This window comes from Spermophilus citellus, assembly GCF_964194105.1.
Source record: "Spermophilus citellus genome assembly, chromosome: 9".
Taxonomy (NCBI): Eukaryota; Metazoa; Chordata; class Mammalia; order Rodentia; family Sciuridae; genus Spermophilus; species Spermophilus citellus.
The window spans coordinates 67,359,999-67,373,710 of NC_138191.1; the positions used below are offsets into that span (position 1 = coordinate 67,359,999).

General features: G+C 41.8%; 1 protein-coding gene across 1 annotated transcript in view; it reads left to right on the forward strand.

Annotated features, from left to right (window-relative positions):
- MCOLN2 (mucolipin TRP cation channel 2) overlaps nt 1-13,712 on the forward strand; it is a 55,647-nt gene that overhangs the window by 23,381 nt on the left and 18,554 nt on the right. The window contains exons 4-7 of the mRNA XM_081307844.1: nt 1,076-1,229; nt 9,353-9,437; nt 9,542-9,638; nt 11,666-11,765. Of these exons, the coding sequence (XP_081163970.1) occupies nt 1,076-1,229; nt 9,353-9,437; nt 9,542-9,638; nt 11,666-11,765 (436 nt within the window). The remainder of the gene's footprint in view (nt 1-1,075; nt 1,230-9,352; nt 9,438-9,541; nt 9,639-11,665; nt 11,766-13,712) is intronic.

The following is a 13,712-nucleotide window of genomic DNA, read 5'->3' on the forward strand; positions in this document are numbered from 1 at the left end:
TTAATGTGGGGGCCCTCGATTAGAATTGGGTAAGGATCATGCTTAAAGTTAGTGGATCTAGCAAGGCAAGGGTCAGGGAAATAGTCTCAAAAAGTCTTGGAATTATTATCAGACTAAATCTTCAAATTGTTTAGCCACCTATATGAGTCTTTTGGATATTCCTGAACAATATAATTATTTGCAACAACTTTTGTGTTCCTAGGTAAAAGTTTCCTAGAATAGTAAAATGATATTTGTGAAGATGGGAGCTAGTGAAGTCTTGTTAGTGCAGAGAGCAAAATTGTGTTAGTGTAAGCTGGTATTATTTGTGTTAATGTAAGCTGTAGCTTCTCTGAGAGTAATCACTCCTATGGAATAGGACAGGAGGAGTGTGTTTGGCATGAGATGGATGCTTGCAGAGTGTGTGTGTGTGTGTGTGTGTGTGTGTGTGTGTATTGAACCCAGGGCCTTGTGCATGTGAGGCAAGCACACTATCAACTGAGCTATATCTCCAGCTCAATGCTTACAGTTTTTTTAAAGTTTAATTTTAATTTTTAATTTACATATATATTTTATATATAAATTAAAATTAATGTTTTGGGGGGTACAATGTAAGGTTTTGTTTGCAATTTTCATTGGCTTGGTAAGGGAATGCCTGACTGAGGTGGTGATATTTGAGTCAGGACCTGAAGCAGTGAGCTAGGTAGTTACCTGAGGTTCCAGGTGGAGGGAACAGCAACCAGAGGCAGATGTGTGTTTGGCAAGCTCCAGGAGCTCCCTGGATGTGACCTTGTGGTGTGCAGCACGGGGACCATTGTAGGCAGTAAGGTCTGAGAGATCAGCAGGACCCTGTCTTGGGCTCTGAGGGAGATGGGAGCCAGCTGTGAGCGGGTGTGCTTTAGTTTAGAGTTCTGTGGGGGTAGTTTGTTCCCTTGCAGCCTGAGAAAATGACTTTGTGTTATTTAAAATTGGAAAGTGCTACTGAGGGGGCAGGATATAAACAATAAAAAGTGGCTAAAACTGCATTCCATAGGCTGTGACTTCTGACCAAACTTTAAAAAGCTCATATGTGTTTTTTAACTATTTTTAAAAATAGTATCATCGTCTAAAGAACATTTCCCTGGCGACCCTTGACTATGGAGAAAATGAAGACAACATAATTGGCTTAAAAATCTGTAAGCAGCATTACAAGAAAGGGACCATGCCTTCTTCTAATGAGACCCTGAACATTGACAGTGACATTGAGACAGGTAACACAGCGATAATTTCATTATGTGACTTGGTTGTCTTCTGTGGTGAGAGCAAAGTCCTCGTTTGAGAGTGAACCCATTCTGGCATGAGCCTGCAGAAGCTTTGGCTCAGGAGACTGTGGCTCTGGTAATGGGATAGGGATAGCATCTGTGGATTTCTTTGGTGTCTCTCAAAATTGTTAGTTTGGGAATAAATGCATAAGTATTCATGTTTGTTTAGTTTTTTCCCCCATTAGGGAGTGATTAGATTTTGAAAAAAAAAATAAGTCTATATATGTATCAAATGAAATAATGTAAGCAAAAATGCCTTGCATACTTGTTTTTACTATCTACAAAGTATGTAAGTGCTCTTTAAAGGTGAATTGTGATTACAAACTTTCTCTTTTAGGAGATTGCTTGACAAAACGTTAACAGCTAATCATGTAGAACTGTTGTGCACCACTCTGTTAGGAACGTAAAAGAATACCATATGTAATGTGTGAATGCAAAATGTTTGACCCAGAACTTTGTCTGGGTTGAAGTTTCATTCAACAAACTTCTGGATGGCCACTGTTCCCATGGTGTTCACAGTGGCTTGTACTGGGGTTGCAAAGATTATTCCATTATGGCTCCTCAAGTTACTGTCAAGGGGGTAAAATTGTGACGTATGCAGTCAAGGGGAGAGATAAAGAATGTCCGTACACTTCTGCCCCTTTCAATGCTTTATTCACTCAAATTACTCAGTACAATTTCACTCTATAGGTTCCTAATCAAGAAAATGACAATCCTTAATGCCAAGCACTACAATAGACATAATCAATTCACAGCAAACAATTCTAGATTAATTCTAAGCACTGCAAAACACACTTAATCATGACAGGCTAATGACAGACATTCCCTCTGCATGCTAAGTTCAGAAGTCTTAAGCCTTAGGCTTTATGTCCAGCAGATGCACACTCACTCAGACCATGGTGATCAGGTCTGGAACCAAGGCAGGCTTCTCCTGGCATGGAGTGGAGACTGGTTGAGGAGAGGGTTGTAGGGAGAAGTGGCGGCTCTCACCAAGGTCCAGACGAGGTGGGTAGAGTTTGAGAGCTGTGAGGATCATGCAGAGGCTCAGGAAACGGTGACAAGTGATGAGATGTCAGGTCTTCATCAAGTTCTCCAGCTTGAGTGCATACTTGCTTTGGCTGGCTGAATCCCTGTTCATCAGCTCTATTATTTATACTAAATTTGGGGGGTTTTGACCCCCCTTTCAATCCTTATCAGCTACCACCAGATTTCTCCATGACATCATTTACCCTGGGGTCAGATACATCTGGTCTGGTAGTCTTCACCCTGATCTTCTCACCTTTCCCTCTTATCAGGTGAGGATAGCCTGCCCAAGGCTTCACTCTGTTTATCAGATTGAAGGGAAGTAACTTGTTTATGGCATACTGTAGGGCTTTGTTGGAAGTGCCTGGTGAGACTGCAGGTTTCAAACTGGAGTTTTTAAAATAGAGTTGCTTAGGCTCAAGCCTAAGGCCATCCTCACACTAACGATATGGAGTAGTGGTCTTAATATCAGCTTAAATTTGGAAGTTTTTTTTTTTTTTTAAATGGGGTGTTAACACAGTTAATCTGACCGTATGTCCTACAACCTGATTTTAAGGTGCCTTGGTAACACAAGAGGAGAACACTCCTGCAAGACACTGGTTTTAACTCAGTCTGCCTGTTTAGAATCTATGTGAGTAAATGTGTTCCAGAATTTTGACTTGGGAAGAAGAAGCCTAAGCCATATCATCTGGGGTTCAGGTGCTGCATGGCTCCAAGGTTGCTCTCAGAGACCTTTTAGAGGATGTTGTTTGGTTCTGTAGCCAATGTTGTCTTATGGCTCTGGAAGCACTGCCTCACCTGAGACCAATCTGGTAGCCCATCTACAAAGGGCTAATCTTGATTCCTCTGAATGTTTTAGCTGGGTGCCCAGCTGTGCCCTCCCTGTAGGTGATTCCTGTATCTGAGGTAGGAGGACTCACAGGTAGACTAATGGCTTGTCCTATCACCCTAATTGAATGACAAAACCCCTCAAAGTTCTGCTTCAAGTAAGCTACAATTCATTCACCCTTTGGAAAATGTGTGACTAAAAGTGGCTACACCATACAGCTGTTGTTCAGTGATTCAGATGCTGTTTTTCTCAATTGACTTTTCTTGGAAAATTGGTTAAAGAAATGTGGCCAAAGTCAATATCACTGGCTAGGTAGGATGGGCAGGGCTGCAAAGCAGGATTTATTTATATGATTAGACAATAGTGCCTTTGTTCGTTTCCTTTCTGCAAGAATATGGATTTTTTTTTTTTTTTTTTTTACTAAAGGAGAGAGGTTGGTTTTTAATTTGACTTTGTTTAGAGAGATTGTTTAAGTAGGTTAATTGTATTCTTTGACTTAACAATTAAAATTTGTCAAAGAGAATCTTACAACCTATCAAAAAGGTATAAATACTTTAAAAAATACTTGCTATTTGATTTTAAATCCTTTTTGGACATAGTGGAGGAAGCCTGCAGATGATACAAATAGGAATTGCATTTGACTTCGGCCGTGTGACGTGAGAGTTTAAGTAGGTGAATTGATGGAAGCTGTCCTAGGTTGGCTGCTCATACATTCTGCATTTCCTTTACTATTGAGAACCATCCTTCTTTGTGCTGAATGTAGACATCGGCCTGTACACCCAGCTTTCCTGGTGGTTTTCTATTTAGTTGTAGTTGGCTGTGTAGATCAAGCCAAGTTTCCCTTAATTAATATTGATGGTCATATTCCTCCCATTTCTGCCTGTAGAATGGTAGCTTTCCAGTTCAGCTTTATTGAAAGAATTATTAGGAATCCTATAAAAAAGAGATTCCCCCTCCCCCCAATATTTAAGTGGCTATTATGTTAGTACAGGTCAAGTATTTCTTATCCATAATGCTTGAGAATAGAAGTGTTCCAGATTCCAGATTCTTTTGGATTTTTCATATACATAATGAAAAAGATACTTGTGGGTCAAAGTCTAAACATGGCATGCTATACATCTTAGAGCCAGAAGGTAATTTTATACAGCATTATTAGTATACCTTTATTTTGACTGTTACCCATCAAGTGAGGTCAACTGTGGAAATTTTTACTTGTATCAGGTCCATGCTCAAAATGTTTCAGATTTTGGAGCATTTCAGATTTTGGATTTTTGGGTCAGGGATGCTCACCCTATATGATATTTTATTTTCAGTAGTGCACTACAGTTGCACTAAAAAACTTCACTAAAAACTTGCACTTTTTTTAGTGCAGTTTTAGTTTCTGTAGTGCATCTGTAGTGCAATTGCTCATGTTCTTCTCTCCACATGAGTCATGATGATTGCTTCATTATTTTCCTGTCTGCTTTAAGAATGTGTCTCACCTGTGCTCCTTCTAAGAGGGCTGTTATTTCATTGGCCAAAGTATTCTGCTCTGTAAATAAGATTCATTCGAGCAGTGAGGCTGTTGTGCTATGTTCTGCTGGAGGTTTGATATTTTACTTGGGACATTTTCCATCTTTTTTTTTTTTTTAAATCTGTCTTGTTGCCATCAGGTGCTGGTGACCTCAGTGGCAATGACTGTAGTGTAAGATCACCAGATTTCAGAGTTCTGAAAATGAGTTGGCATAATGTGTAGCTCATAACTACAAATCAATGCTGGATTTGAACAGTTAAGCAGACTTTTAGAAGGCAAATTTTACAAATAGCATAAAATTAACTGACAAAATTCTGTCCTATTTCCATGAATCTAAGATACTATCACTTTAAAAACATCCAACTGATTTAGAGATGTTTAAAGCAAAATAGTATACATCTTACAGTGAATGAAATACAGAAGAAAAAGACCCAGGACCATGTCTTGAACATCTGTTTTGAACACATTATTTCTTTCAGAATGTAATCATTCATTCAGATTGATTTAATTGATATTTTAAAATTCATCTTAGAGTTAGAAGCACCTTAATTATCAACAGCGTGGCCTTCCTTTCACAGTGGAGAAAACTGCTACTCCTTTAAGCTAGGCAACTAAGCCAAAGTCATGCAATCATAGTGGCAATAGGTCTTTACTACTCACATACAGCAACATGAACATCCCTAGTGGAAGCTTGTGTAGAACTTCAGGCCCCACCCTCGAGCTCCTGAGCCAAGTGTGCATCCCAACAAGATCCCTGTGATTCATGCACATTGCATTTCTGAGGCTCAGGTTCAATGTTTTCCAACTAAACATCTTTAACTTCACACAGACCTACCTTTTGAGTGACTTCACTTTATTTTCTGTATTCCATCTGCACCTCCCGTCTTCAGTGACTTTAGCATGTAGCATAGATACCTTTGTCCACCCTATCACTTCCTCACAAAAGCTGTCAGGGCACTTGCCTGTCTTTTCCCACCTGAATCCTGTTAACTGTGAATTGTCCCTAACCTCCTCCATTCCCTACCCACTATCTCAGGGCTGGTGCCTCCTGGAGAGGTGTGACAGAGCAGGACACTGTCTTCTGGCCTCCCCTCTTCCATGTTCCTTGCATCTCTTTCCTGCAATCCTCTCCCTTGTGTCACAAAGGAGTGCAAGGGGAGGCCACAGTTGAAGCCTCACCTCATGGCAGGTGACAGTCCTCTGTCTCTAAGAAGTCATGCCCTTTCTCTGGGGAACCCAGACCTACACCTCTCACCTGAGTTCCCTCTGCACTCCAGACTGTTCATATGTTCAGCTGGCTGCTTGACAACCTCACTGTGATGTCTGGAAGGAATTTCAAATCTGTGTCTAAAACAAAAGGCTTCAGACTTCCCCATCTCCCCACTCACCCCTGGCCCTAGCTGTTCCTTTCTCAGTCTTCCCCTCTTGGAAAATGATAACAGCATTTTTGTTTTACACTATCATATTCCCAGTTGCTCAAGCCCCTTGCTTGAATGTGTTGATTTCTTTATTTCTACAATTACCACTCTAATCCATGCTGCTCCTTGCTCCTAGATTGTTCTCCTGGTTCTGGTCTTATGTTCTCCCTTCCCTGCCCAGCCCCCATGCAACCAGAGTGGTCTTTTTTAAAAAAAATATAAATTGGGTCATATCATTTTCTGGCTTCAAAGTGGCTCCCCATTCCGTTGAGAATAAAATCTGTGTCCCTGTGGGAGCTGGCTGCCTACCTGTTGCACCAAGCTCCTCATAACCCTGCCCTCAGTTCCCTGTTCAGTGTCTTTTCTGTTTGAGGAATGAGTCTGGCTCTTTCTTGCCTGGAGTCCTTACTGCTTGCTGGCATCTATGCATAGTACTCCCCCTGGATCTATGCATGGGTGGTTCTTCCTCCTTCAGCGAAAGGTTTCAGTTCAAACACCTTTAGCTCCTCCAGGGTCATTCTGTGACCACGTGTCCTTGTCTAGGGCCACCCCACCAAGTTATTCACATCACTTTGTCTTCACTATCTTCTCACACCTTGAGTTATTTTGTGTGTGTGTGTGTGTGTGTGTGTGTGTGTGTGTATATATATATATATATATATATATATATATATATATATATATATTAAAATCACCATTTACCTCCCCTACTAGGAGGTAAGCTCCACGGAGGCCACATGTGTCCTTTTCTTGCTTACCTCCAGTACCCAGCACAGTGCTTGGCTTTCAGCAAATATTTACTGAATAAATGAAGAGTCAGGTGGGGAGCCTGGATCTTTGATGCTCTTCTAAAACACATGTTCAGAGGTCAGCTTCAGCAGGGCTCCTGACCTGGAACCAAGAGCAGGTAGATTTAAATTTTGGATAGACACCAGCCAGTTGTGTGACCTTAAGGAGATTCTTGACTGCTCTGTGCTTTGGTTTGTTCACTTGTAAAATGGCAGCAACAGTGCCCATCTCACAAGGTTGCTTTAAGGTTTAAATGGAAAGATGCATTAAATGAGAGAATATACAGCCCTAACACATTATCTCTTCAGATCTGTGTCCCATGTTTGGCTCAGGATATCTGATTTTTATAAAAAGCAGTGTGAACCACATATTGAGACATCTTTTAAGTGTCGGTTATCTGGTAGGCTGCAAGTGTTTGGTGATACAATGTGATTGTGCTCAAACACGTTGTGCTCCAGTTAGAGGGATAAGGAAACAAATAAGGAGCTGAAATCCTGGGATGCCATTCTGAAAGAATGAACCATTGAGTATACAAGATGCTGGAGGACCTGCTGGTGCCAGGCACTGTAGTTTAGCCCGCAGCCAGCACAGGCTTCATAAATGAAGGTTCAGCTATGTGAGAAATCCCAAGGGAGTTTGAATTAAAGAGACAGAATCTAATTACCTTTAAACCAGCTCCAGGATGGCTTCTCCGACCTCCAGCCTCCAGCTACCTATTAGGGTAGCAAGGTTTACTGAAGAGGCCAGCGAGAGAGAGAGAGAGAGAACACTCCAGGGAGTGGGCTTTTATTGGGGAACAAAAAATTCTGGGGAAAATCCCATCCAATGAAGATGAAAGGGGGCAGTGTCCCAAGGTCAGGTGTGATGATTGGATCTTCAGGAGTAGTGGTCAGACACACCTCCACACAGACAAGCCCTTGGACCTGAGAAGGGTGGAGAAAGCTCTGGACACAAGGATGTGCCTAAGCGCCTCTCGCCCAGCCAGGGAGGTACTCAAATCACCTGCGAGGATGGCCTCCCACACTATAGTAGGTCCTGACTTCTCCATGTCAAAGACAGCACAGGAGGCACAGCCATAGCTGGGGAGATTCGGCCAGGCTGGCCTCCACCAATTCTGTTACCAGGTCACCTTGACAGGTGCTCACTTCTAGACCTCTTGGTTTTACTAACCTCTAAAGCAAGGGTGTTGGGATCCATGATAATGAGACTAATTTTTATGGGAGGCTCTTGGGATTATTCTTCTATAGTTTATAGCTGATAATTTTTTCTTACTTGCATGCAACCTGGGTTCCTTTCCCTTCTCTTTTTAATTATGAAGAAAGTGTCAGACCTAACAGAAAAGTTACAGAACATCACAAAGATATCCTGTGTTCTCTTCATCCAGATTTCCCAAATACTAATGTCTTATCTTATTTACTTTTTATTTTTGTGTATAAATATTTTTCCTGAAGGCATAGATATGCTGTTTCTTTGCTTAAAAAATACTTCAGTGCGCATTTTTCCCCAAACAAGAACATTCTACCTGATCTGTATAGTGCTCAAAGTGAAGAATTAACACTGATGCAATACCATAATACACAAACTCTATTCTCAACTCATCAATTATCTTAACGATCTTTATAGCTGTAGAGAAACTGTTCCCTACTCCTGGGATCCCATCCAGATCACATCTTGCCTTGTGCTATTATGTCTTTAGTTTTTTTTTAAATCTAGAGCAAAAGAAATTTGCTTGGATTTGTTTTTCTTTTATGATCTTGGCTCTTTTTTGTGTACTGGGGATTGAACCCTGGATACTTTACCACTGAGCTACAGCCCCACCCCACTCTCTTTTTAAAAAATGTTTGAGACAGGGTCTCACTGATTTGCTAATGCTGGCCCTGAACTTGCAATACTTCTACCTCAGCCTGCCAAGTTGCTGGAATTACAAGTTGCTTGGCATGATCTTGACATTTTTAAATTTTTAAATTTTGATACTAGGGATTGAACCCATGGGTGCTTAACCATTGAGCTATACCCCAGTCTTTTTTAGTATTATTATTATTATTTGGAGACAGGGTCTCACTAAGTTGCTGAGGCTGGCTTTGAACTTGCAATCCTCCTGCCTCAGCTTCCTGAGCCACTAGGATCACAGGCATGTGCCACTGCATCCAATCTCTTAATATTTTTAAAGAATGGACTGTCCTGCACTTTGGAAGTTTGTTTGCTCAGGACTGGGTTGAGGCAGTGACTTGGGGTAGGAATAGCACGTAACGGCTGCATCCTTAGCACCATGGTGGGAGGCACAGCCTGTGTATCTCATGACTGATGTTAACTTTGGTCACTGGGGGAGTGTAGGGTCTGCCAGGTTCTCCACGGAAAGGTCACTATTCTTCCTCTGTTAATTAGTAAATATTGTCTGGGGAGGTATTTTGAAATTTTCTAAGTAGCCTGCTTCACATGGCACTTCCGTGCGCTAGTTTTAGCAACCGATGTTTCCTTGTTTGTCCTGGCCTTTCCCTAGACTGCACTAACTTGGACCTTCAGACACTTGACAAGGACCCTCAGGACTGGATGCAGTCCCCATTCTTCAGTCTGGAATTCTATCGGTAAACACGATTTCAAGTCTCATTTCCCAGGAGCTTAGGGAGGGGGAAGGAGGGTGGACGAGTAAAACTGTGACATTTTACACCTTTTAATATGTTTTGTTCAGGCTCTTACAAGTTGAAATCTCCTTTCACCTTAAAGGCATTGACCTACAGACGATTCATTCCCGTGAGTTACCCGACTGTTACATCTTCCGGAACAAGGCAAGTGCCTTGGTTTTACTAAGCCACTTTCTATTGCTGTCTCCGCTTTTGTAGCTGCAGAGTATATATCACACCAAGAGATGTTCCATGTGGCTGTGTTTAAAATGGTTCTAGTGGCAGTTGATGGTGTTCATGGTCCAGAGACCATGACCTCTGAAGAAGCCCTTTGTTTCTAACCAGATATCTGAGTGGAGTTTTCAAAGTTGGCTTTGACCTTCTACTCTTCTGAATATCCAAAGAGATACTTCTGATATGTATTTTCAGTCTCTGGTACTTTTCCCATCTTCCAAGGGAGATCTCTGTGAATGTCCTATTGAGTATTTTCAAACCCCACAATTAATAAATACTATGAGTCCCAAACCCCACAATTAATAAATACTGTGAGTCCCTACTATGCACCAGGCATTATGCTATGCCCTCCAGGCACGTGCCCCACCCCCCCAAGCTTATAGAAGGGAGGAGAGAGCAGACAGAAAGATAAGTCAATAGATAAGTCATTATAAATTGCCTTGTTTGGTATCTTCCCCCATTTTCTCCACAGACAGTGTAATTTGTAAATAGAGGTTTATTTGGCTCATAGTTTGGGAGACTAAGAAATCCAAGCTGGCGGGGCTGCATCTGGCAAGGGCCTTCTTGCTATCATGACATGGTGGAAGGCAGCACACGGTGAGAGAGCACGTGAGAGAGGAAGAGGGGCCGCTTTAGGGACAACTACCCGCCCCCACAGTAATGACATGAATCCATTCATGGGGACAGAGCCCTCATGACCTAGTCACCTCCTATTAGGTCCCCTCCCCATCACTGTTGCCCTGGGGATGAACTTTCCAACATGTGGATTTTGGGGGAGACACATTTAAGCTGCAGCATGTGGTAAGGAGGGTTGGTTCTGGACAAGAAGATAATGGTTATCGCCCTGAGCTGAGTGGGCAGGGCCTCCCTGGGATCCTCTGGAGGACAAGGACAGAGGCAGGAGAGAATCACGGAGGAGCAGGGCCTGCCAGGATGGGTCACTTATGGCTTTGTCATGACATGGGCAGCAATGGGGGATCAAAGCATTGGCTTTACGTTTTTGTTTAGTTCTTTGGACTTTGCTCAAGTTTCCAAAGGCTCGAGGGAAGTAATTTAGGGAAGTAATTTTGTAAGCCATCATAGCTCATAGGTGGGAAGTGGGCTGGTCTGAGTGATGTTCTGGATTACACAGAACTTGGCTTGTGTTCAGGGATGCTCAGGCGTGTGGGTTTGGTCACCTATACATTCAGCTCTCCCAGCTCTTTTATTTGGATTTCTCAATGTGTTTACCCTAAGAACTCCTTGGCATGCATCGTGTATAAACCTTGAATGATTTAAATGACTGACTTGGGTTCTATAATGTGGAAAGTGAGGGCATTAGGACATTTTAAGTTCAGCTTGCAGCCCTGGAACAAGTCTGTAATTTCTGAAAACATTGCATATAGCTCTTGAGGCAAACAGAAAAAGAATTTTCAGTCTAATAAAAGCCTAGGATTTCATACCCATAGGACAGAATGGAAGCAAATGCTTTTAAATGCCATTCTGGGTAGCTGGGCACAGTGGTGCATGCCTATAATCCCAGTGGCTCAGGAGGCTGAGGCAGGAAGATCACAAGTTCAAAGCCTGTTTGAGCAACTTAGTGAGGCCCTAAACAACTTAGTGACATCCTATCACAAAATAAAATATAAAAAACAGCTGGGGATATGGCTTAGTGGATAAGCACCCCTAGGTTCAATCCCCAGTACAAAAAACTAAAAAAGTAAAAATAAAAATAAATGCCATTTTGTTTAATAATGAAGGTCATTGCATTCTCTTGTTAAAGATTGGTGACTTCATATTTTAGTTCCTGGGATTACTAATAGAACCTTGTGAAGAAATCATGTGATAAGGATGTTTTTATCAGTATATTTTTCTTTGGGTCAGCACAGTTTGGATGCCCCTACTTTTTAAAGCAGAGTTGACCCAGTGAGTCTTAATTTCTGCTGAGCGATAACCTCTCAATCTCCTTGTGTCTCCAGATCACCTTCGATAATAAAGTGCACAGTGGCAAAATCAAAATCTATTTTGACAGTGATGCTGATATTGAAGAATGTAAAGACCTGAACATATCTGGCTCTAGTAAGTATGCGCTCTGCTTGGCCTTTGTGGATTATGGGATGGATTTCAACACTTTATTTTGGGATTTGGAGTATCTGAGTGGTTGATTTGGATGGTGATAGGGGGAAAGGGTTCTGGAAGTCCATGTATTGAAAATTGGATTCTGTGATGCATGTCCCACAGCTCTGTGCTTTTTGTTCAGCAAGTGTGGATAACACATCTGCTAGAAGTTATGTGACTTGGTCGTTAGGCACTCCAGCTCTGGAGCCAGATGGCCTGGGTTTGAATCCCAGTCCTGTTTACCTGTGATCTGGGGCAAATTTCTAAACTTCTCTGTCTTAGTACCTTTCTCTGAAAAAATGAGGAGTCAGGATGGTACTTACCTTCCAGGAAGTCAGATATCAAAGGATTAGCATGGGAAGCAAAGCTCTGAGAACAGAAGTGGGTGTATATGAATTGCTAGGTCCTGTGGTGCAAAGATAAAAAAAGAAAGGCTCAGTGAGGGAGAATTATGTGCTGATAAAATCTCTAGTGTGTTTCTGGTGGGTATAGGTGAGGGGTGTGCTGGAGGGATGAAGAGGAAGCAAGCAAAAGATATATTCGACTGGGATAGAGTGGGAAATAAAATTTAAATGATTCTTGAAGAAGGTATGTTTTTGATCTGAGCCTTGGATAATGGAGGAGGAGGATCAAGGCCTCAGAGCCCAGATTGTCACCTGTACAAATGTGGGGTCATCTGTTCAGTCAATATATGCAAAACACCTCTTAATCTGCATGTTTAAATGGGCTATATGTTGGGCTGGGGATGTGGCTCAAGCGGTAGTGCGCTCGCCTGGCACGCGTGCGGCCCAGGTTCGATCCTCAGTACCACGCACAAACAAAGATGTTATGTCCGCCGAAAACTAAAAAAATAAATATTAAAAAATTCTCTCTCTCTCTCTCTTTTAAATAAATAAATAAATAAATGGGCTATGTGGACCCAGCCTTGTTTGCCCAGTGAGGGGTTGAAATGATGTCAGTGGTGGGTGGTCAGCATTTTTTTTTCTTTAATTGGCAAGCTTTCTTTGGATGAAGTTCCTTTTAACAGAATTAAATAAAATGTAAAATACCTGTGGTTTCCATTTTAGTTTTTTTTTTTTTTTTAACAGGTAGCTTTGTGGCCTGCTACTTTTCAGTTGTATAAGACAGCCTGATGATTTCACATTTTTTAAAAGTTTTGGTTTAGTAGTTCCTCCGATCAGAATGGACAGTTTGGGTTTCTGTTTAAAAGGGGTTTCTATTTCCAGTAGGTACCACTTTCACAGGTTGGCACAGGTCAGATGCATGTTTTGCAAGCCCGAGTATGGGTTGCATCTATTTTCTATGGAAAAAAAAACCCAAACAAACAAACAAAAACTCAACCTAACCTTTGTCGCATGTAAATTGTGATTAGGAATAGTCAGTATGAAGGTCAAAATGAGGGAATGAGTGGTAGATCAAATCTTGTCTCCAAAGCAGCTGCTTCCACACAGACCCTGGGGTTTTCCTGCCTATGCGCAGCGGGGTCCGCCGTGGCTCCCTCCTGTGGCCAACAAAGGGAAATACAAACCTCACATCGCAGAGTGAAAACAGTAAAAATTTACATGTGTTTCTCTGGAACTGCATCCTAAGAAGCCATTCTTTGTCGTTAGGAGAATACGAATTTAAAATAAAATGAGGGGATGTGAAAGACTTAAAAATCGGAAGTTTGGAAAACAGTTTAGGAAATTTCCCCGGTCTCATGTGAAGCTATCTAGTGGGTTGAGATTACCCTCGTTTGGGGGAAGGGGGAGGAGGGCAAGGGCGACATCTGGTGGACTCCTGATGCTACTTCCAAGGTGTTCTGAGTTTCTTTCACATACACTTCTCTCTCCTTCTTGCCATTATCTGTATTATCTCAAAGCAAAATAGGAGGAAATATCCCTTTTCACATACAAAACTCATGTTGAC